We start from the raw sequence: 24,449 nt of genomic DNA on the forward strand, positions 1-24,449 counted from the left end.
TCACTTTCGTAATTAGTCTCTTCATTCAGATGTATTTTGTACAAGTAGAAGGTCACTCAACAAACTTATCACCCAGCCAATGGATGGACAACACATCATTGATTTGTAGGAAATGTAATTTGTTCAATTTATTATGAAAACTTGACTTTTTTCAAGACTCGGCTCTCTTTGTAGAGTTGGTTCATGCAGCTCTAAAATGGCTCTTCATTTAATGCCGTGTTTCTCAATCCTGGTCCCTGAGGACCTCCTGGCCTGCATGTTTTAGAGATACTCCTCCATCTTTGCAGCCTGGTAATGAATCCTTTATTTCATTCAGGTGTGTTAAAGTAGGGTTAGCTATAAAATATTAAGGGCAGGAGATCCTGATGACCATCCTGCCATCCATCCATCCATCTTGATCCCAGGGTCACAGGGAGTGAGGCCAAGATCACACATCCTCTGAATGTAATTATAATTTTTATTTCTTCATGAATAGATGAGCTGCAGGGTCATAATTTAGGTGGAGGACGGTGTCATGGTGACAGCCAGCAGCATCTTCATGGTCCTGGACCGACTCCAGGTCAGGAATACCAGAAGCTCAGCCTGTTACTTCAGCTTCACCAGTTTTTCTCTGAGTAAATAAAACTGATGCTGATTTTTTTAACATTTCACGGCACTTTGTCATCCTCTCATCTTGTTTTTAATACACGCGTGTCATGATGGTGGCTGAGAAACAATATGTGTTCGGCTCAACACAAGAACAAGGACAACACTGGAAGGTTCATGTTGTGTTTCAGTCATGTGACACCAGCTGCCAGTGTCAGACTGTCTACACCAGTTCTGGTTGCAGCTGGAGACTGGGAAAATCATCAGCTTCCTGTTTATAAAGTGAAACTGGCTCTGAATGGGTTTAAAACTAACTTTGAATCAGAACTTTAGATCAGCGGTGTCCTCAGGCAGCAGCTTCACACTGAATCATTTTCATTTCTCTTTCGATATTTGGCTCAATGGAAACAAAGTTCTGTGAGTCGGTTTTATTTACTTATTTATTTTTATTTCTGGGAGAATCACTTCTTTAGTCTAGATCAGTGATCCTCTCTGTTAAATCAACAAGAGCCGCACTCAATATACCAAGACAAGAGGAGAGCCACTTTTTAAAAAAAAAAAAAAAAAGAAAAAAAAAAAAAGCCACGCTACGTATCCATCTACGCTGCCAAATCAGTAACATTCAGCTTTTTTTTTTTTTTTTTAAGCAAGGAATGGTTATCCTAAATATTGAATGGAGTAACGGCATTCTTATGCAACAATATATGGTGAAAATACAATAATGCCTCAGGAATGTGGGTGTTTCTATTTTTCAATATAAGTACAGAGCTACAGACGAAGCGGCTCTTTGGCAGAGTTCGGTGCAGCTGAAATCAGCCAAAACTGGCAACTCTGACGGGGTCAGTTAGGGCCGTCAGGACAGCAAAGTTTCTGCAAGCAGCCTGCAGCTCTTGTTTTTTGGAGAGAACTGCACCGTGAGGATCATTATAACTTGTTTAGATCGCATTTTCAGAAAGTGGCTGCTTCACGAGTCAAGAGTCAAGAGTCAGTGAGCCGCATGCGATGAGGAACACTGGTCTACAGAGGTGATTCTGAGTCCACTGGGCCTGCTGTGGGTTAAACGGGTCGGACTGCGGGGGGTTTACAGCAGAGGCTCAGGTCAGGAACACGGGGGGGCTGCTATCGTTTGGACAGCGAGGCTTCACATGCCGTCACTCATCAAGACGGCCTCCACTGTCACCAGATCTCAAACTTACACATCACGCATTATAAAAACTTATGGGTGTGACGTGACAAGGGGGTGTGTGTGGTAAGGAAACTCTTCAGATTACAAACAACAAACAATGTTTCCATGGTGACGAGACAGACAGCAACAAAGACTGTGAGACTTTAGATTCAGAGAAACAGATAACAGAAGGGATTAGATTGATGACATGTTTTCATCAGGTCCATTAAAGACTACACTGATCCCTTCGTCAATACTTTGTACATGCATTCTGTCTTCTTCTATGGTGCTTTTAATGTGTTACCTATTCCTAAAAGTGCAATGGCCCTTTAGTACTTATCCAACAAAGCCAACACTGCAGTTTACGCACACAGTTGTTTGTCCATTCAGGGATACCGTAGTGGAAAATAGTCGCAATATTGTGGCAGCTGCCATGTGGATCCATGGAAGGTGGATAGAAATGGACCAGAGGCCTTTATAAATAAACATATGAACAAATTAATGTAGTTAAAAAACTATATCTTCATTTTTACAGCAGGTTGATGTGATTTATAGATGAACTCTAATCAGAACTGAACTGCCGGGTTGACGTGGTGTGAGTGTAGACTTTTAGACTAAATGAATAATTATTTAAATGACCTTTGCTACTCAGTGGGAGATGTCCTGAAGCAGCAGAGATTAAGCAGATCTGGTCTCCAGATGCTGAGGAAGCTTCATCGCCTCCCCATGAGAGAGAAGCAGACCGGCTCAGAGGAAGCTGAGCGCTGGACGTCATCATGAAGCTTCATAAAGCCGATTTAGCTGAGAGCTTCATCACTACACCAGAACTTTGAGCAGCGTCACACATCACTAATAAAAAGCTCCCTCAGGGCCACGTTAGCGGGAGGGGGGGGTGTCCATATCGAGAGTTATTGCAGCAACAGTTGGCTCCTAAACCCCCTTCATGTGGCTGCTAGGTGTGTGAGCCAGAGTAAAGATGATAACATCACGCTGCTCTGCTATTATAACTCCACATTTCATTTGCATTTTGGCTGTAGAGGCAAACGTCTCTGAAGGCCGACGGCAGCCTCATAAAGCAGCTCCGTCTTCCCTGATTGGCTGTTTGGAGACAATTTGTGCTGAATGGGAAGTGAGTGTGAAGAAAGCTGAAATTTCGCTGCCTGGCAGACTCGCTGACTTCATGATGGACTTGGTTTTAGGCAGTAAAATTCAAACTAACGCTCCATGAAGACAATCCTTCATCCTACCTTCCAGCCACGGCTGACTGGAGTTTCTTCATCCTGGATCAACACAGAATTCAGACCTTCATATCTCATTTCCATATTTCAGCCTTAATCCAAGGTCAAAAATGCTCCATGTTTATTTTCTTTGCCTTTTCTGTCTACAAAATAAATATATTTTATCATTTACTATTCACACCATTTGGCGGTTGCCTTCTTGTGGACAAACAAAAATCATTATTCCCACTTTCTTTTCTTACTTTTGTACTTTTACACCGTCAACGCAGAAATACACCACATGATTTTTTTTTTAGCATTTTAAAGGAAAATGGACATTTTTCTGTCTGCAAGTAATAACTAGTGAAAACTAGCAATCTGTTAACATGCTTTAATTTAGTTAGCTAACTAGAACCAGTGTTGGGTAGATATTTTTTTATTTATAAAAAAGTTATTTGTTACTTCATTAAATTATATTAAAATTACTTTATTAGTTACTGCATTTTAAAAGTAATGTCACTACTTATTAATTAACTTTCCCGTTTTGTACCGTGAAGATACATGAACATACACTGTGTAGACGTGTGCTGTCTCCAGGAGGAATAATATCTCACTGTAAAATCCACCAACACGATGAAGGAGCTATGATGAGGTGATGCTGTGCTGATACACACTACTAGAAGCAACAGATATTTAGGTAAGGCTGAAGTCATTCGCAGCCCACCACCACCTCATCATGACATGTTTCCATGTGAACTGGATCTAATGCTTCCTGGAAGTTCTGCATCCCCCTTCAGATCTAACTTCCTGCATCTCCGTTGTAGGTTTTTACAAAGTAGACAAAAGGAAATTATATTTGTCATGAATAATCTTCTTGTGCGTCTTCAGTTTTCAGATCTCTGATGGGAATTATTTCACTAAGCTGATCAATTAGACTGATCAGGTGATATAGCAGACAGAGGGGCTTCCTTCCACTGATCTGTGAAGTGAAATAACATCATCCCAGTGGAAAACAGATTCCAGTGAGTTCCAAACCATTATGTGTTACTCTATGAAGCCGAGACATGTCTGCAGCACAAAGCTGCGGCGACAAACATCTGATGTAGGCAGCAGGTGAGGAAAAGGCCGGGGAAGAGACGGGATCGGCTCTGGCAGTGTAAATATTCTTTCCACATGCACGTGCTGCTTTGTGCACGACCCACTCAAAACGATCTCTATGGCAACGTGTCAAGGCAAGGACAAACACAGGCACTGCATGCATGCACTACTTAAACAGATCAGAAATGTACGCCTAGACAAACACAGCTTGACAAACACAAGTCACTTTGTTGTTGATATATAGCCCTCTCATGCATGAATTATTAAAAAACAATGCCACTTTTTTTTTTTCACATGCAATATTTTATTCCTAGATACATGTACAGACACTTTTCTTTGTCTTTTAAGGTATTTCACTTTTTATTTAGTTTATTTAATTTATCTATTCTATAGACATATTTGTAAAATGTTAGATTGTCATATTTATTAGATAGAAATATTCTATAAAAATGAACTGGTATCTTGTCCTATTTATCACCGTGGTAAACTTGGTAATTGCACATGTACACTACCAGTCAAAGGTTTGGATTTAATGGAAAAGTGTGTCCAAACATTTGACTGGTAGAGTATATATGAACTTTTATATAACATTGGTTTTTTCTTCTGTAGCAGCAGTGTCTTGGGTGACTCTCCTAATGTCCGCTAAAGTGGCAAAATTGCAAATATACCATTGTCACTTATGAAAATATGAGAAAGCTATGATGTATCATAGCGACAACCTGCATATAAATAGTGTTAGGATGAAAATACAAAGTAGTGAAGAAGAAACTCAGAAGGCAAACATGGCTGAGAAAATGCAGGAAGGATTTCCCGAGCTGGCTCGGTTTATTTGCCTCCTCCCACTTGAGCCGAGAAAGAGAAAATTATTGATGGAAAAAGCTGCAAATAAAAAAGCCTTGGATCATGAAAAGAGCAAAACCAGAGGGGGAGGGGCCCGGACAGGGGGAGGAGCCAAAACAGGGCGGCACTTTTAAATCCTGCTCGCTCCCCAATATTACCAACCTCAGCTGTAAACTACTTTTGTGCCAGAGGAGAAATAAGTGACTGTAAAATGATATAAAGTCCAGAATTTGATGTACTGGATTTATTTATTGATGTTTTGTGTTCAACTGTTATTTAAACTTTTGTTTAAAAAAAATGAAATGGTAGATGAAAATTTATTATAATAAAAATTGCATGAATATACACTTTATGTAATAAGAATAAATGACTTCTTACTAACATAAAAACCAATTATAATAGTTTAACCAGTCTGAAATGGACACTTTGAATAATTGCAAAAATAAAAGTCATTTAGGAACTAAAAGCCAAATTTCCTTTGACTGATAAGGGTGCAATTTGTCCCACTTCTGGTGTCAAACCACCTGGTGAGTCATCGAATGAGGAAGTCAGACCCAGTCCAAGAGACTAAGTAAAAATGGATCTTACTGGAACGACAAACAGCCCAGTTTTCCATTCCCATTCCTATTAAACTGGACTGTGTGGATTGAGCAGAAACATGTCAAGGTGATTTGAGAGTCATGTCAAAACTAAGAGGGCAGTTTTTACTACCGAAGCAATCGGGTTTGTTTTTCTATCACATTTCACCAGTTTACAGTGGTTTCACCAAGCTACAAACCAGTTCAAGTGTACTTGGAACATTCAATAATAAAATAAACTGATTTCAATGTGAAACATGGGTCACTTTGACCCGTGCTGTGTCAAATCTGGACTTTGGATTTAATTCTAACAGCAGAAGGATTATTGTGAGATTTAGAGCAGGAGGTCTCTTCTCTAAGCAGTGTAGTTTACGACGTGCAGGATGGCGCGGTGTGGCCTTGGTGCTCAGAGTGCAACCCATCATGTGTAGCAGGCTTTATAGGAGCCATCAGTCCACTCACCGTTGAAGCTGACGCTGCGGATATACCTCAGCAGTTTCTTCCCTCCAGCGAGCTCCATCTCTGGGCAGATGCCTGAGTTCTCCGGACACAGATCCCGTTGCATGTTGTGAAGCGCGTGGGCCATGGCGTACACAGCGTCAATCACAAACTGGACCTTTCCTTCCTGCTCGTACTTGGAGTCGATGCCGATGCGCTCCTGACCTGCAAGACAGAAGGTGGCATATAAATCAGGGTTGGTGTATGACCTGAGGAGGCTTTTTATTTTATATTAACATGAGCTTTTTCTGAAGTTGGAACACCACATGTAGCTACAGTATGAGTTCTGGTTTGCTTTGTGGAATTTTCTGAAGTGGATTTTTTTACTGACCAACAAATCCCAGGGAATTTACCCAGGACAGTTGGGAATGTCTCGAATAATGTAGTAAAAAGTTAAATCTGTAATGACGTCATTGCACTAGTCCTTTATCTAACCAAACCAGTTCACTGGCTGAACTGTAACATCTGCTCTTTTAAAACATAGACAGTCGTGTTTCTGTTGTGTTCCATAGGCTTCCTCCAAAAGCCAGACTTTTATTTAAACGGCAGATTTCACACATTCAGTCTGTTGTGCTGTTTGTGATCATTACAGACATCCCAGATATGTTCACAAGCCATTCTTTGCAAGTTCAAATCAAGTCTGAGGAGGTTGTGACTCAGGTTCAAGTCAAGTCGCAAGTCCCAGATCCAAAGGAATGTGACATTTGTAGCCCATGTCTAGGATTCGTCTGTGCGTAGTGGCTCTTGATGTGCTTAGTCCAGCTTCAGTCCACTCCTTGTGAAGGGCCCCAAATTCTTGAATGGATGTTGCTTGACATGCCTTTTACTGGTGCACCTTTTCCTTTCACTCAACTTTCCATTAATATACATGGATCCAGCACTCTGTGAACAAGCAGCTTCTTTAGAAATGACCTGTTATGGCTTTTCCTCCTTGTGGAGGTCAAATGATTGTCTTCTGGACATCTGTCAAGTCAGCAGTCTTCCCCATGATTGTGTAGCCATCTGACCCAGACTGAGAGACCATTTAAAGGTTTAGGATACCTTTGCAGGTGTTTTGATTTAATTAGTTGATTAGGGTGTGACGCCATGACTTTCTAAGATTGAAGTTTTTCACAATATTCTAATTTTCTGAGACACTGCATTTTGGGTTTTCATTATCTATAAGCCACAATTATCAAAATTTCAAGGATTGAATATTTGAAATATTTCACTGTATGAGTGATGGATCTATAAAATATATAGGTTTCACATTCTGAAATGAGTGGCAAAAAAATTTTGAACTTTTTCACAATATTCTAATTTTCTGTGACGTACCTGTAGTCTTCAGATGGTAAATGCCTGATATGGTTCAGGCTTTAATATAACTGTTAGTTTGGCTAAGGGCTCAAAATGACACCAAGATTTCTGGATTGGTCAACTGTTTTTAAAATTGCAGAGTAAAGCTGGACACCAATCTTTGAACATTTAGCATTATTTACAAAGTAAAAATGTCCGATATACCTCTATCTCTGTGAATAAAATACCAAGTACCAAGCTTTGATTTAACCAGGGTACAAACTGATGCTCCGCCTGGGACCAAAGTCCCCTGAATTAAAGTATTATAGATCTGAGTGTCATCAGCATAGTTCTGATCAGATATTTGGTTTATAACCATGAGCTGAGTTTGTTGGAACAGGTAAATGCTGAACAATAGAAGGCCCAGATTGAAACCCTGAGAAACCTGTCATTTAACCTGTAGTTACCAAGCGGCAAACTCCGGTGGTTAAAAGTGAAGCCTATGTGGAAATGCATAAAACTGCAGTTCTCCCTTCACCTGCTAGGGACTGGCTCCAAAACAGAGCAAATCTCCATAGACTCCCATGTTAAAAAGGCCACCTTCACGGGAGAAATAAACATGTTTACAGCCTGGTTCAAAAATCCATTTTCGGTTTATAGGTCAGGTTTACCTTCATGACAACTGTGGGGGGAGTGAATTTTTTTCTAACTCGCCCGTTATTTAATCTCGAAGTTCGGCAAATTTAGGGCCGTGTCCTTTTGATTGACAGGTACCAATCTCTGGCTCCAAGTGAGAAGAACGTAGAACGATCGCGGTTTTTAGCCGGTTAACAACGTGACTTAGCTTTAGCCCGCTTACCTCCATTAGCTGGTTAGCTCCGTTATCTCGGGGTTAGCTCGGTTAGCTTTTAGCTACAGAAAGCTCGGAGTTCGCTCGATGTCAATCATCCGTCATGACGCTCATGGCTGCCCTCTCAGCTCCACCTCTTTGCCCATATTTGTATTTTCCGGGCGAGACGATGCACATGACGCTGCCAACATGGCGATGGTAGGAACCGCCCACCGAGCCTCAATTCAGCTCTTCAGAAACCTACGGGTGACGTCACGGAGACTCCGTCTATCTCTTTATATACAGTCTATATATATATATAGTTACCTATAAATAATTGTTGCATGAATATGTTGTTTTTCTAAAACATGCCAAGTCACAAGTTTCCTTCTATCTTTTTTTTTGCATTATATTCTCCTCCTCTATTTTATTTATTTACATTATTCTACCATGATTTGGCAGATGCTTTTATCTAAAGCAACCTACATGAGAGAAATGATCCATTAACAATAGTTAATTAACCACAATTAACCTAACAAACATGTCTTGTGGGGGAGGAAGCTGCAGTAACCAGAGAGAACCCACACATACACAAGGAGAACATGCAAACATAACCCAGAAAGGCCACTGTTTAAAGCTCCCCCCATTCTAGGCTCAAACCAGTGACCCTTCTGCTGTAGGCTACAGTGCTAACTACTACATCACCACACTGCTACCTAGTTTTGTTAAAGTCATGATATTACAACTCTATTCTATCGTTGAAGCAGTTTTTATTTAGTTTCTGTCCTTGACTTTTCAAGCCTGATATTTTCCAAGACTCCCTGAATCTTTTCCAAAGGTTCTGTAGCTGCTGAAAGTTTAACACTCTTTACAATCTGTCATGAGAAATTGATCTGCTGATTTTAATGATGCTTCTCTGATGTTTGGAAGAAAGTGGTGAATCACAACCAACCTTTGCTGGAAAAACCAAACCTATAGTTGAGGTTGTTTTTATACCCAATCCTGACACCCTCACACATCATCAGGGCAGTCTGCTGATTGGAGATTCATCCAGAATCATGCTACTTGATAGTTTTAGAAAAGTTATGCGTTTCTTTTTCTCTGGACTTTTCTGAGAGAAAACTCGGAGAAAGTATTGAAGATCTAGTAACTGATGTCGGTGACAAAATGTCTTATTTCATTTGAGATTTTCATCACAGATGGAAAGCAGCTAAACAATCATATTTTCCTGGATGATGTTTCAGGGAAAATGAAGAGAGATAAACATGGCTGCCAAACAACCTCCATTTACATTCAGTTCACCTTCACGCAGAGCGTTCACCTCCATCAGGCAGGATGAGCGCTGGTCGAGCGTGAGGCATTCCAAATGAGCTGCAGACTAAATGAAAGCCTCAGAGAGGAAGTTCAGAACAGCCTCTGCTGTGTTTTTATCTGTTTGTTGTGAAGTGTGTATGAATAATGACAGGACATAAAACTAAAGGGCTGTTTGAGGAGAATGTGGAAGAACACGCTCAGCAAACAATACAACATCAAGAATCCATTAGCAGCACCGGTCACCTCAGACGGCAGTCCAACCATGACATTGTAATCAGCAACCAGACATCATTTTTGGCCTTCAGCTTTAAGTGTGAATCGTCATAACACGGGAGCACATGATAAAGGTTAAATGAGTTGAAGTGAGTCTAAAAAAGTAGCTTGTTGTTATTTGAGGTTTTGTTTCTAGTTGGTTGATGAAACAAAAACTAAATCTAGAATATAAAGCCATGAAGAATCTGCTGAATAGTTAAAATAATCAAGTTTATCCTGGAATGAAAACATGAAAACATGACATCACCACTTCTCTGTTTCACTTCTTTAAATCTGAGTGAACAAGTCATGACCACAGAGGAGGATTCAGAGATTCAGAGAATTAGAGTTTTCTATTTGATTTTATCCCCAACACAATCCATTAATCTGAATCAGGTGAGTTAAAGCAGGAAATGTCTAAAACCTGCCAAACTCAAGGAACAAAACTTGATATCCTTGATTTTCACCTTTGCAGATCCTTTGAGACCAGCTTGATAAGTTCTGTCTAGTTCAGATGACTTCAGTTGCGAACAGACCAGTTCAGTCACTTCAGTCCAGCTGAGATGATTTTGGTCCAGTACAGATGTGTTCAGTCCAAATCCGACCAGTTTATTTATGTTCAATCCTGTTCAGACCAGTTTAGTCACATGAGTCCAGTTCTTTCCAGTTCATTCATGTTTAATTCAGTTCCTACCATTTAGACCAGTTCAGGCTGCAGGAAGTTAGCCGTGGATTTTCTAATGATTTTCATGAGCCGTCGCATTTCAGTTCATCTTCATGAAGCTTTATGAACCTCTGATCAGAGATCAGTAAAGGGCACATGGTGACGGCACTTTTGGAGTCTTTCACTGAGAAACACAGACCTGCTAAGTCATGGAGGTTGCTATAGCGATTCCTACCTTTTGAATGAAGTGAGGGAGGATGAGTTTTTTCCACACTTTGCTTTGCTTCAAACTGTTTCAGATTGAACTCTGATAAAGGCTGGACTTCCAGCTGGTCCTCAGGCATCATGAGCTCCAGTGGAAGTGCGATCGGACTCTTCTGAGCTTACTTATCAGCATTTATTACCCAGAGGATCTGCTGTCATGTGACTGCAGGTCTGTGGAGACGCTGATGGGATCGTCCTATCAGTGTGTAGAAGTCCTCCAGAGGCTCGACTCTCATCTCTAACCTTACATATGGTGTCGCCTGAGGCAAAGCGACCAGCAGCTTAATGTTATCTCATCACCAGGAGCCTCTCAGTCCCTCTGTGCTCTCAAAGATCGCCCCGTATCTCTTCTTCTCTCTCACAACCCGTCAGACACAGCAGCATTAACTACACTGTCGTGAGCAGAATCTAATCCTGACAGCAGAGTGTGGGTCATCAGAACTACAGCTACCTGTTACTGCACACAGGCGGTGTAGGGGAGAGGGGGTGCTGTTTAACAACACCTTTAGAGACCACAGACTCGGGACTACAACACTGTCATACAGCAGTTCATGTGATAATCTGAGCTGCAGACCTTCAGAGATTTTCTAAAACCTCCTCAGAGAGCAGAGCATCTCAGCATGTTGTCTGTAACCCGTTTTGGGTAAATGGGTTAATAACACAAATAATCGTCCTACTTGTTGCAGTGGCATCATTCTGGAGGAGGAAAAAAGAAAATCTGGTCCTTGGAGGAAATGTATCTGCCAGCACAATGACAGCTGGCTGTTCATCAGCTCTGCTATAACTGCTCACCAACCCCAGTTTCTGCTCATTTCATCCTCACAACAACATTTAATGTCATAACACAGTCCTTAAATTAAATTTCAATTCAGTTCAACTTTATTTATATAGCGTCAAATCACAACAATGCCATCTCAAGATGCTTTACAGACAGAAAAAAACATAATGAAAGCCAAATTCATAATAGCCTATATAAGGAAACCAACAGATTGAGTTGGAGGCTCCAACTCAATCTCCCATCCTGAGCAAGCACACTGGCAGTGGGAAGGAAAAAACTCCCTGTAAATCAGTTCAGTTATTAATAATACCTGTAAAGCAGAATGAAGATTCTGCAACAAAGGTGACCAAATTAAAGATAAAATGAAAATGATTGTACACTGATTCTTTAAACCTTGTCCATAGGTTTATAAAAACCTACTAAAAGACATCTGAAAAATGTTTCATATTTATAGTAGCCGACCAGATCAGATAGCCTTGATGAAGAGTTACTGTTCTAATTAAACTGGGAGCGGCAAGGGGGGGGGGGGGGGGGGGACAGTTTTGAGCCCAAACAGAACAACACAAGTTTTTCTTGACCATCACTAAGTACAAGCTGAATGGAGAAAATGTTTCCTTTGTTCATCTTTATAATATACCAGCAGGATAAAGGTCATAATTAGGACCATCCTTCAGGCACCAGGATGCTATATCCATCCTGAAGCAGCAACTGATCTCATCAATGACCAGGCTGGGATAATGGAGCAGTCAGCGATGGCTTATGAGAAAGGACTACTCGTTATACAGTACCGTGTCAAAAGTTTGAACACACTTTCTCATTGGATTTAATAGGAAAGTGTGTCCAAACTTTAGGCTGGTAGTGTACCTAATAATAATCTTGAGATGTAACGCTGTGATTCATTCAATCTATTAGTCCTTTAGCATTGAAGAGCTTAACACCTAGCTTCTCTTGGCTAGTGACCTACTGAATTAGATTCTTTGTCTGCTGTTTATTGGGATGGAGAAGCTAATTCAGTTAGCTTTGGCTTGCAAGAGCAATGGATGATTCAGGTGCCTTATCTTCAGTTTAATGGAAGATAGCCTCGCATAATAAATGCCCAGCCCATTCAAACTTTAAGTTAAAAGAGAAAGTATCTGATTCAGTGGGTCACCAGCTTAAATATGCAAGTAGTTAGCTTCTTTTTGCTTACAGCAGATGGAGTATCTTATCCAGGAGATCACCAGCAGCTTCTGGTAGCTGTCAGGAAGTAGTGACCTGTTTATTTTTTAGCTTTCTCTGTCACAAGCTGATCATGAGATTTTTCCTCTGGACAGCCTGAAGCTTTTTCTCAAGTCTCCTGACATTCCAACAAGTGTGTGTGGCAGAGAAAACACCCTGATATGAAGCCATTAGTGAGATTGTGCTCCAGTTAAACCATTCCTTCTTTCAACTTTTGTGTTTGTGGCTGAAAAACTCATTCATTATCATCCTAAGAGATTGGTTCAGGTGGGGTTCCAGAGCCATGACTGGAGGGTGCTTTTCAGCAGGACTCTAAACTTCCAATCAGCATTGCTGAATCCATGTTTTATGCACATCTCTGGGGAAAAACCCAAACTGGTCTGTGCCCAAAACAAAGACACAGAGCAAATGGAATCTAAGCAGAAATGCAGCCAGAAAGTTGAAAAATTACAGGAATATCCAACCTGAATGTTAACAGGGATGCCTAGCTTCAGTTAGAATATTAAAAATGTTTCTTCTGAAATCCTTTCAAAAAATGATGTTGACTCAGAAGAACATGATGTAACAAGGACGAGGGGCCCAAGGGCCCAAATGTGAACTAAAGTCTGAAGTTCACTGCAAGGACACAGAACAACCGAACAGAACAGCCAAAGAATGAATGACACAAATGTTCTCTGCACGACAGTTTGTTGCATAAACAGAAGAAGTTACATTAGATACAGTATATTATTAAAAACCATAAATAAATAATCAGTTTTTGGATGTCAGTGCTTAAGACGCATTCACACTAGTTATTCCACGTTCAGCAAACCCTGGTCGGCTTCCATGCAAAGTTTGGCATGTTTGAAGAAGAAACCTCTGGTGCAGACCAAAGAAGCAAACTATAGTCCCCTTGGAAATAAGAGCCGTCATTTGTTTACATATGGATCTTGGTTCAGTGCCATTGCAGTGTGAAAAGGAGAGGAAGTGACATAGGACGCAACATTGTCCAACATGTCGGATAACCTGCTGCTTCTCCTGCTGCTCATTCTGGACAGATTCTACTGGAAATATACTAGCTTTGAACACTGAGGTAAAACCAGAAGATGTGGCAATTCCTGGTCCAGAAAGTAAAAGTCCTGTCCGGCGGCTGTTCCAACCAGTCGCCAAACAAGCTGAATTTAATGAGCAGAGCTTATTTGCTAGGTAAACGAGCCTGTCAGTGAAAACACCTGTACTAAAAGTACAGGTAGATCCAAAAACATGGCAGGACTTTTACTTTCTGGACCAGGAATTGCCACCTCTGAAAACCAGTAACCCAGAAACTGCACAAAATGATTGTCGCTCCATTGTTTTCTCGCGGCAAACGAGTTTTCAGTCCTGACCAATCAATGAGACAGAGTAAAGTCCCTTTGTGTAAAAATGTCTTTAGATAGTGTCAGAACCACCAGAACAAACATTTGTCTGAGTTAAATTTCAGGCGTTTTACCATCATAGAACAATGACTATGTGGCATGCAGAAGAAACACAATCCACCAACACCTATTTGTTTTTTTGTTTTTTTTTAAACCAAACAAAGAGCCATTGTAATTTTAGATCTTCATCTTTTCCATCTCCTCTTCCCTAAGTTTTAATTCACTTCACTGCCAAACACTGTACAATAAAAAAAATAGTCTCATCTCAACATATCTAGATTTAAATGGTACCAGAACACATGTTCACATTGCCCATTTCTATTCTAGCAGTCTCTGTCTGGTGATAAGAGATTTAGTTTGGACATCCAGCAACTTGGTTTGACCATGCCTTCATGACTAAATGAATTTTGTTGTTACCATGTGATTAGCTGTTGTTGAATGTTGAATGGGAGGGTTTAAAGTAGTTGCTCACCTACAGTCTGATTATAATCTGGCAACATCACCAAGCTTTATTACTCTGTGGGTTTTCTTTACTGTGCCACAACTTCCTGTGGACTGATTTCATTTGACAACAGTGGTATCCCATCCTACCACTGTCTGCAGCCCCCCTACCAAACAGCAAAATGTCTGACTCTAAAACTGACAGGCATTTCCCACTCCGTTTGGTTTGTGGTTGTCTGAGCTTTCAGGTCAGGTATTTTCGTTTAGTGCAGGGTTTCTCAAATCCAGTCCTCAGGCCCCCATGCCCTGCATGTTTTATACACTATCCTCCTCCAAAGCACCTGAGTCAGATTATTGAACTTCCACCTCAAGTTCTTTGCAGCCTATTAACGAGCCCTTTATTTCATTCAGGTGTTTTAAGGTAGGGTTGCCTATAAAACATGCAGGGCAGGGGGGCCTGAGGTCTGGAATAGAGAAACACTGGTTTAGTGTGTAGTAGTATGAACTCTCAGGTCAGATATTTTTTTTTATCTCCATTTGGTGTGTAGTAGTCAGAAATCTCATGTCTGGTATCTCCCTCTCTGTTTGGTGTGTGCTAGTCTGAACTCTCAGGTCAGATATTTTTTTTATCTCCATTTGGTGTGTAGTAGTCAGAAATCTCATGTCTGGTATTTCCCTCTGTTTGGTGTGTGCTAGTCTGAACTCTCAGGTCAAGTATTTTTGTCTCCGTTTGGTGTGTAGTAATCTGAACTCTCCGGTCAGGTATTTTTGGCTCAGTATGGTGTGTGGTAGTCTGAGCTCTCAGGTCACATATTTTTTTTTTTTTTTATCTCCATTTGGTGTGTGGTAGTCTGAACTCTCAGGTCACATATTTTTATCTCCATTTGGTGTGTAGTAATCAGAAATCTCATGTCTGGTATCTCCCTCTCTGTTTGGTGTGTGCTAGTCTGAACTCTCAGATCAGGTATTTTTGGCTCAGTATGGTGTGTGGTAGTCTGAGCTAATTTTCTCTTAGATTAAGCTAAAAATGACCTCCTGCTCTGGACCTTCGAGCAGGTTACAGAGCTTCCTTTAAGACCGTGGACAACTGGGTGAAAATGCTTTACTTTCCTCATGATGGCATAGCTTCCCCTCAGGATGAATGCTTTCAGGTGATTTCATGTGAATCGCAGTGGCCTTGGCAGGAATATGGGATGGTATGATCGACAATCTTCAGTAACTTCACACTGAGCTGCTGATGAAGTCTGAACAAACACTGGACTGTGCTGATGAGGCCATTAAAAAAAGCTGGCTGTAACAGGACAAGTGTAATCCTATCCCGCTGTAATTCCTCATGTCTTCCCAAGTGCTATAGATGAATGATCACTCCTCAGTTTTCATCTCGAGTGGAAGTGAGTTTGCAGATTTCTCCCTGACTAAGTTGTCTGGATGCTTGCTCAGAATAAAGCTGCCAGCTGGAGTCTCGTCTCTGAGCTGCTGCGGCTGCTTTGTGGGAATCAATCATCCTAGAATGGCGCAGAAGGCAGTTTCATTATGTAATTGTGTGCTTAGTTCTGGGGGGAAGATGATCCCGGTGTCTCCATCGGCAAGGATGGAGGGAAGCCATGGCAAACAAAGGAGCGCAGACAGTTTCAGGGAAATGGGAATTGTGACAATAAATTAGATGCAGCAAATTAATTTGGATGGCTGTGTGAATGTTTGAAAAGTTCATATCTTCAGAAATCAATCAGCCAGAGCCGGAAATTACAGAGAACACAGAGAAGGGTGAACGTAATGAGGCTGAGCTAAGAAAAGAAAAAAAAACCAAACAAACAAGGTAATTCATTCATTCAATACTCAAAACAGAACAGGTTCATTTGGCCTGTTCACACCTTCATACTCCGTCTCTAGTTGTGAAGCATTATTGATTGGAGCAGAGGAAGGATTATAAGTTTCTGTTTACCATCACAAATACAAAGGTTTGTTCACAGCAGCTTCACGCAGTCGATGCGCTGCATTGGTGTTCATAAACATTTCCAAACAAGCTTCTGAAAATATCAACTTCCTCTCCTTCATCATGGAGTCAACGGGAGACCTACATGAGCAGAATCAAACAAGCAAAGTGATTGGGTTGTCCCAAATGTTGATTCTGTAGATTCAAAGAGTCATTAATCAGCCTGAGAAACTATTTGTCCACTGGACACTTATCATTAGAACAGGCTTTGTTCATTTTACTTGATAAAAAGGATTTTAAAGTTTATCTCTTGACCCAAACAAAGTGACACACAAGAATCTGGCGAAGGCAAAGATAACAGCTTTAATACTTGCTATTTGGACACAAACACTTAAAACTACAAAATAAGATCGTTAGCTTTCAGATTTTGTAGGAATGGTTTTACCTGGTGTTATTGATTTTAATTAGTAAGTGCAATAAAAAATGAATACTTGTCCTTGGACACTTAAAAGCTCATTTAAATTAAACCAGATCATCCTGATTCCAGCGCTTCCCAACAACCAGACTGTGTTGTTATCTTTTAAAGTGATCTGATCAATAGTTCTCCAGCTGTTTGAAGGTCTTTCAAAGTTTTTCTTTTCTGCTTTTTCCTCTGTTTCAGTCCAGTCCTTGTTTTAAACCATTTTCAGGGGAAAGTGTTTTTAATCCTTATTAAACCACTTAACTCTGACATATCATTGAAGCAGAAAAAGACTCCTAAATAAGACTCCTGTTGTATTGACACGCAACAAATAAACAGCTTTAAATAGGATCTATAGGCTCTTTGTTACCAGCAGCCTGTCACAAAGACACATGGTTTGTTCTCATTTCTTTTGTTTATTCTCTGAAAGAGTAAAGATGGACAAAAAAAAACCAAACAAACAGGATTTTTAGCAGCAACGTGGTGATTGTGGTATAAAATATATATTAATTTAATTATGAATGACTTCAAGGCAGAGAGATGAGGCCCAAACATAAAGAGTTTATTTTGCTGTCTTTATTATTTCACATGAAACAGCTGAAGAAGCAGACAAGGTTTTGAGGGCTGTTGGGGCCCTATATTTATGCTCTCTTACATTTGTGAACTGGGATGTCAATTTCAAATGTTGTCATCAGACTTCCGTGTGCCTTATGTTGCTAGAGTTGTTTACTCAGTCCATCCACTAGTGGGCAATGCTGAGTTCATGAAACGGATTGGTGCATTCCAGCTAACCATTTGGTAGTTGTAATGCAGGTTTGTGGTGGTTTACAACTTTATATCGAACCAAAAGAGGAAACAAAGCCTTTTTTGTTTTTGCTCCCCAGATTGTGGAACAGCCTCCCTTTTTATAATAAGACCTCGTCAAATGTAATAAAACCACAGTTTTGCTGGTAGTTGGATGTTTTCAACTTCTTCTGCGGCTTCTTTGGGTGCTTTTTATCTGATGGTCTCTGGCTGTGTCTAAATTCAGATTCTGCATACTTCCAAGTGTGAAGACTGCATAAGCTACAAAGTGTTCTATGTCGTCTGCACACACTGAAGTGCACTTACTTGCCAGTAAAATGAGACGGCCTCTAGTGTACGAAAATTACTCATAGTGCTCCAGTCCTCAGTTGACTAGGAACTACATATGCCAAGATTATTTAATTCATCCACGAAAACCCACAAAATTATTTTTTAAAATGACAGAAAATGGTGCCAGTAATTTTATTTTAATTACTTTTATTTTCCTTTGTGATTAAATAACAAACACGAGGAGAAGGTGATGGACTGGGGAGCTGTCCAGGGTGTACCCTGCCTTTCGCCCTAAAACTGCTGGGATAGGCTCCAGCTTCCCCGCAACCCTGAATTGGATTAAGCGGTTAGGAAAATGAATGAATGAATGAGGAGGAGGTGGACTAGACGAGCTCTCCTCTGGCTGACAGTTCATCCTGTCCAGCTGCCGTTAACTTTAGTGAAAAATTATCCTTGTTAGACACATATACAGTCGTCCTCATATGTATTCATACCCTCCCATTAAAGGAGAAAAACTGCTTTACACATCAGGTCTTTCCATGATATTAAAACTAAGACTGAGAGTTCCTTTTGACCCTCATATTTGTGTAGTCATCCATGTTCATTGTGAGGGAAATGGTTGTCATGCTTGCTTGTGTCTAACTCTTGTTGTTACCAGAGGATTCCACTACGGTGTGAAGTGGAGCGAGCAATCCGACCAGGTAGAGCTGATTAATTTGTAGTATGTAAACAAAGTGATAAAAATCATCACTTTAAATGTGAAAGTCCTGGAGATGAAACCATTGATCTGTCCCTGCTTTTAGTTTCTTTTTCTGCTGGTAAAATTTCTTAGTTAATTCAATTTTTTCTGTTTTTTTTCTTTTGTAGTCAAGTTTTTAACTCTAATCACTTCTTGTTTGTGGGTTGTGCTTGTGCTTGCCTTAGCCAGGACCATGCACTGTATGTCGTCTACCAACCAGAGGGTCAGGGGATTAAGTCCTGCCAAGTCTACACACCAAAGTTGTCATTGGGTTAGACAATGAACCAGACATTGACTCCCGATGTGACCATTAGTGTGTGAATGTGAGCTATATTTAAAAGCCCTCACTAAAAAAAAACAAAAAAAAAACCAAAGAAAAAACAATAGAAGAAACTGCATCCATCTATTAACTATTACCTCGTGCATGCTCTGCATGGGGACTGAATCACAGTCAAGATTTGATGCACCCTGTTGGTTTTCCTTGATTAGGCTATTTACTTTGAATTGGCTCAAATCAACACGTCTGTAAAGTGCTCTGAGATTCTGTTGTGAAGGGGCGTTAAGCTGAACTGAATTGAAAGTATGTGTGTGTGTGTGATTAGGTGAATGTGTTCAGGAGTGTAAAAATATTATGAGTTATGATATTATAACTTAAAAAAGCTAGACAAGTACGGTCCATGTGCCATTTGAAAAAGAGGTCTATGATCTCAATGAGACTTTTAAAGATGAGCTCAATTAATAAATAAGAACGTGGAGAATGAATGATACTAAAAAATGTAGGTAAACTTTTTAAAAACTGAAATATAAAAAGGTAAAAACAAAAGTACAAAAAGTTGGCCAATGACGCCCAAGACCCCACCGGGTTCATTTAATCAAGCAGAGTAAATGGACCTCTGGTTCTGTCTAAGACTGAATAGAAACACATCTGTAGGCAAACTGTCGCTGCAGTGGTTTCCATGCATGTGATTACACACACATATACACACACACCAACACCTACCTGTGCATTTCCTGCTACTGTCGTCTTTCTTGGAGGAGCTCATCAGTTTGCAGTTGAAGTTCTCCTCCCAGTACTCAGCAAACCACACGTTTCTCCGGTTGTTCTCAAGAGTCCGCGACATAAAGTAGGCATCAAAACCTAAAAGACAAACACATCCGTCAGACGCCAACACATTGGATGACTCCTCATCCCTGGAGGCGTAAATCTGCTCATCGGCTCCTCTTTCAGGTGAAGGAAAGTCTTCATCATGAACTTTGTCCTGCTTACATCGAGGAAAATGAACCTCAGCCATCTTCTGAGCAACAAAACCATGAAAAACCAAGAAAAAAATCTCTGCAGCTCAATTTAAATGACTCAAAACATTGTGCAATGCTGCCAACAAAAAAAAGCTTCATATATGGTAATAAAATTCCTGGCAGGAAGGAAATCCTCCGAGCTGAAAAGAAACAGAGCGGTGAATTTCCAGAAATAGATCAGATCATGTAACCTTTGCAGGGAGCACAAAGGGCCGAGGCGTGTGGAGGGGGGTGTGTAGGTGCATAATCACTTAAGTCAATTATGAGATTAACATTAAAAATGAAGATAAACAGACTTGAAAACAAGAAGCAGGTCAGAGCCAGAACTCTCCATCATCATCCCACTACCTGAAGACACCATGGTGATGCTCCACCACCTGCTCACTGCTGACACACCTGTGTTCAGTTCACCTCCAACAGAACGGAAATGTTCAGACTGGTGGTAGAAATTATACTGGAAATGTTCAGACTGGTGGTAGAAATTATACTGGAAATGTTCAGACACCCAACAGCAAAATAATCAGATGTTAATCCATCTATCCATATGCTCATCTCTCCATCCATCCATCCATATGCTCATTCATATCTATCTATCTATCTATCTATCTATCTATCTATCTATCTATCTATCTATCTATCTATCTATCTATCTATCTATCCATCCATCCATCCATCCATCCATCCATCCATCCATCCATCAATACATCCTTTATGTTCTGTGCTTCCACTGCACATGAAGCGCAGTGTTTTTAGAGAAAGAGTGGAAGCTCAGTTCGCTGTTATACATACTGGAAGTGTTACAAAGTGGCACACAACAGTCGTCATTACAGCCACTTGTCCTTTTCTGGAGCTTAAAAGTATTTTTGACAGTACATCTGGTCATGTCAATGTTTTATTTTGCTGCAAAGTGACTGCAGTGTGACGTAAAATGGAAACTACTTTGCTGGAATCTGACAAAAACCAGAAGTTCTTCAGGAGACTTGTGCACAGGCCTGTTGCTGACTATAAAACTCAAAGTCCCCAAATCCAAGGAATGGATCATATTCCTGAAACACTGGACAGGAAGTCAGTTTTCATTTCTTCTCTCCTCACAATCATCAGCCACAACCACGCTGCTTGTTATGACCCAGATTAACACCCTGAGTTGACACCACCTCACATTAATCATCATATTTCTTGACAGGGTAAAATTAGGACATCAGACTCTGGGAGCTATGAGTCAGCAGAGCAGGATGGTCACATGATCTTCTGAAAGGAAGTGGTGAAGGCTAAAGCCAAAGGCGAAAGATCAGCAGCAACAGATGAGAGGAAAACACAAGCTGAAAAGATTCCGCTGGACATTTTCACAACTCTGGTGACTAAGACAACCATCTACCCTTGCTCACAAAACTGGACCAGCAAGGCCGGACTCGAATGTAAGCTCCACAACAAAATCATGAAATAAAATTCTTTTAATAGAGATCAAAGTGGAACTGATGTGGTGATACAGACAAGCAAAGACATCCAAACAGAGGACAAATAACACGAAGCTCTCTAGAAAATGCTGGAAAATGCTGACACACTGATGAACACACACAGAAGGAGTGTATACAGACAGACAGGGCAAGACAGTCAAACACAGGTGGAACATTTTAGGTTGGGGGCAGGCGCTGATTACAGGAGGACATGACGTGAAGATGCTTGAAACAACACGAAACGGTGCACAGAATAAAAACAGGTGATAGAAATCCATGATGGAATAAAAACACATGATCAGTGGAGCTGAAATCTCATCTTTCTGAGGAAGATTTAAAAGGAAAATGTTTTAAACTGGGTTTCATTGCAGACGAGCAGGAAAACCAGTAAAAAGCAAACAAACAAACAAAAAAACTTCACCATGTTCATGAAATATTATTATATAATAATGCTATATGCTAATAGATGCTAGCAGAAACCAGTTGATCCAGGCATTTCTTAGAACATCAATTGCCTGAAAGTCGAGGTCCCAGCAAACATCTGAGTGTTGTGATGGCCTGCCATATTAGTTTGTTTGTATTAGGTGTGATTAGGAGAGAATGTAATGCACCTGCAGAGGTGGGAGTGGCTTAACTTATAAAGCCTGCTTTTGCCAGACTCACTCCCTGGGTTTTTTCCTCTGGCTGGGCAGCATTTCTCTCCCCATCATGGTAATTATAATTTGTTAAGCTTTGGGTTGCATTTTTGTACAACATTGCACACCTGGTCACACAACCATTCACAGCATTTCACTACTGATATTTTACACACTCAGACCCCATTATGAGTTTGTTTTGAATAAGTTCTGTAAATAAAGAGAATGGGAATACTTCATCCTATATTTGACTCCCTCTTTTGTTACCACTGTGAGCCAAGTTGGTAACAAGTGGGGGTTCGTCCGGGATCATCCTTGGAAATGGAATTCCTTTAGGTTTTCTTGTTGTTGGTCTGCCATGGGGCTGTTGCTGTTGGTGGAGATCCACAGACAGTGTTTGGTGGGATAAGCTTTCCCAATAGGATTTAGAATGTGGTCTGGATGACTGGACTGCCTTTTTTTTGTTTTAGTTTGTTATTTTTGCACCGCGGTCAGAGCGGTTGTCTCGGGTACATTTCCGTGACTATGGATGAGTCACCAGTTTCTGGTTGCTTAGCCTAGTCATCGGGTTTTGTGTTTAAAACACCAACCGCATTTGCGAAGACTAGGGTTGAGTTTATGTAGTAAGCGTTTGGGGTGGGCAGATAGCTAGGGGAAAGTTTGCTCCCACAGTGTATGTGGTCTCTGTCAGCAGCATGGGGTTAGCCTGTTATTTGTGACAAATTGTGTGAAAGTTTATTTAAACCCAGTAAAGAAACTCTTGGTAGTTTGATGGATAATGTGCAGAGGTTTACTAAAAAAACTCAGGGAGTGAGTCTGGCAAAAGCAGGCTTTATAGGTTAACCCACTCCCACCCCTGCAGGTGCATTACATTCTCCCCTAATCACACCTAATACAAACAAACTTAGATGGCAGGCCATCACAGTGTGTATTATTGACCAGCAACTGCTAAACTAAACGATATTTCTGTTGATTTTGACATTTTCATCCAGTTGATCGTCAATAATCTGAAAGTCTTTTCATTGATGTCTTCATCTTTCTTCTTTCTGTCAGTGCGCTCGGTTTTACACTGAAAAGACCGAACAGAAAAACACCGAGCTGCTATGAGGAGCTGAAACCACGGCAACCCTCATATGTCATAACGTTAGCGACATAAATAACATTTTATAAAATGTATAAAAGTTAAACAGTATCATTAATATCACATTTTTACAGCTGAAGCAAACTCCTACCAACAAGGCCTACTGTCCCTCCAGTTCCTTTTAGGTTTTTATCTGAGCCCTCTCCCCGTCACTGGAGAATAAAGCACATAGTGGGGGATGCTAAAACTGGGACAGCCATGATGCTGTCTCTCCAGATGCTTGAGTCTCCATGGCTGCAGAGGGACAGCTGGGCTGTACCTTCTATTTCAAGTTCTGTTTTTAGAGCGCATGAATAATGAAGCCGGTCTGAAGAAGTGATAAAAACTGAAGATTACAGCTCCAATAATCTGAGATTAGAAAAAAATAGAGACAGTTATTCCACACTCAGACAATGAAAGGCCATTTTTTCCCCCAGTCCTGACAGGAAGCTGTATTTGAAGAACTCCTCTTCGTTGCAGCAGTATGCAGAACACACATCCAGAAAAAGGGGGTGGATGTGACCTCGGGGCGAGCTTGGAGTTTCATCTTCATTTGAAGTGCGGGGACTCGGCCGACTTCACGGAGTGTATAATGTCAGGGTTTGTCTTCATGTCCTGAGGAGATGCTGCCGAGGAGGAAAACAACCACCCCCATCGCTGTTTGATAAGCAAACTGAAGCGAGGGCTTTATCAGTGTGCTGCACGATGCCTGAACTCCTCTTCCTCAGCTTCTCACACCTTCTCTGTGAGAGTCACTAAATGTTTCTGCTCTTTGGATTTTGTGCCTTCATCATGTGCTGAAGGTTTCCAACATTGTTTCATCGCTGCCGCTTCCGGGTTGTTTTAAATCGGTGCGAGAGCATCAGGAATTACCAAGCAGCCGTTCAGGATCTTCATCATTTGTCACAAGGAGCTTAAGCTGCCTCTCTGACCTGAGACTCATCAGAAAGTCATCCGCAGCTGCTGCAGGCGTCAGGTAATTATAGGAGCATCATTATGGAGAAGGCCTGAAGAGCCAGGAGGAGTCGGATATCGATCCAACACCGAGCTCATCGCCTCACAAATACACACCGTCCATCTTCCTGTAACGGCGCTGTTAATCGCCGTCCCTCTCTCACTTGTCTCTTAGCTCGCCTCAACCTGAGAGGATGTTTCAGCTCCTCCGTGGGTAGCAGGGAAAATTATTTATGACCTCAAATAAAAAACGGAACAATGTCTATGCTGTTCTCATGAAAGGAAGCTGGACTCCTGAAAGGAAAAAACAAACAGAGAACTAAAGATGGAGACTAACGTTGAATCAGACAAGGTTGAACCAGGATTCACGTCTC

The 24,449-nt window shown here is 40.9% G+C and overlaps 1 protein-coding gene across 1 annotated transcript in view; it reads right to left on the reverse strand.

Moving 5' to 3' along the window:
• The window catches only part of grm7 (glutamate metabotropic receptor 7), a gene marked incomplete at both ends in the record, with an annotated part of 141,083 nt that overhangs the window by 60,811 nt on the left and 55,823 nt on the right, over positions 1 to 24,449 (reverse strand). Inside the window, 2 exons of the mRNA XM_079242852.1 lie at positions 5,946 to 6,146; positions 19,617 to 19,754. Of these exons, the coding sequence (XP_079098978.1) occupies positions 5,946 to 6,146; positions 19,617 to 19,754 (339 nt within the window). The remainder of the gene's footprint in view (positions 1 to 5,945; positions 6,147 to 19,616; positions 19,755 to 24,449) is intronic.

This window comes from Telmatherina bonti, assembly GCF_933228915.1.
Source record: "Telmatherina bonti genome assembly, chromosome: 6".
NCBI classification, from domain to species: domain Eukaryota; kingdom Metazoa; phylum Chordata; class Actinopteri; order Atheriniformes; family Telmatherinidae; genus Telmatherina; species Telmatherina bonti.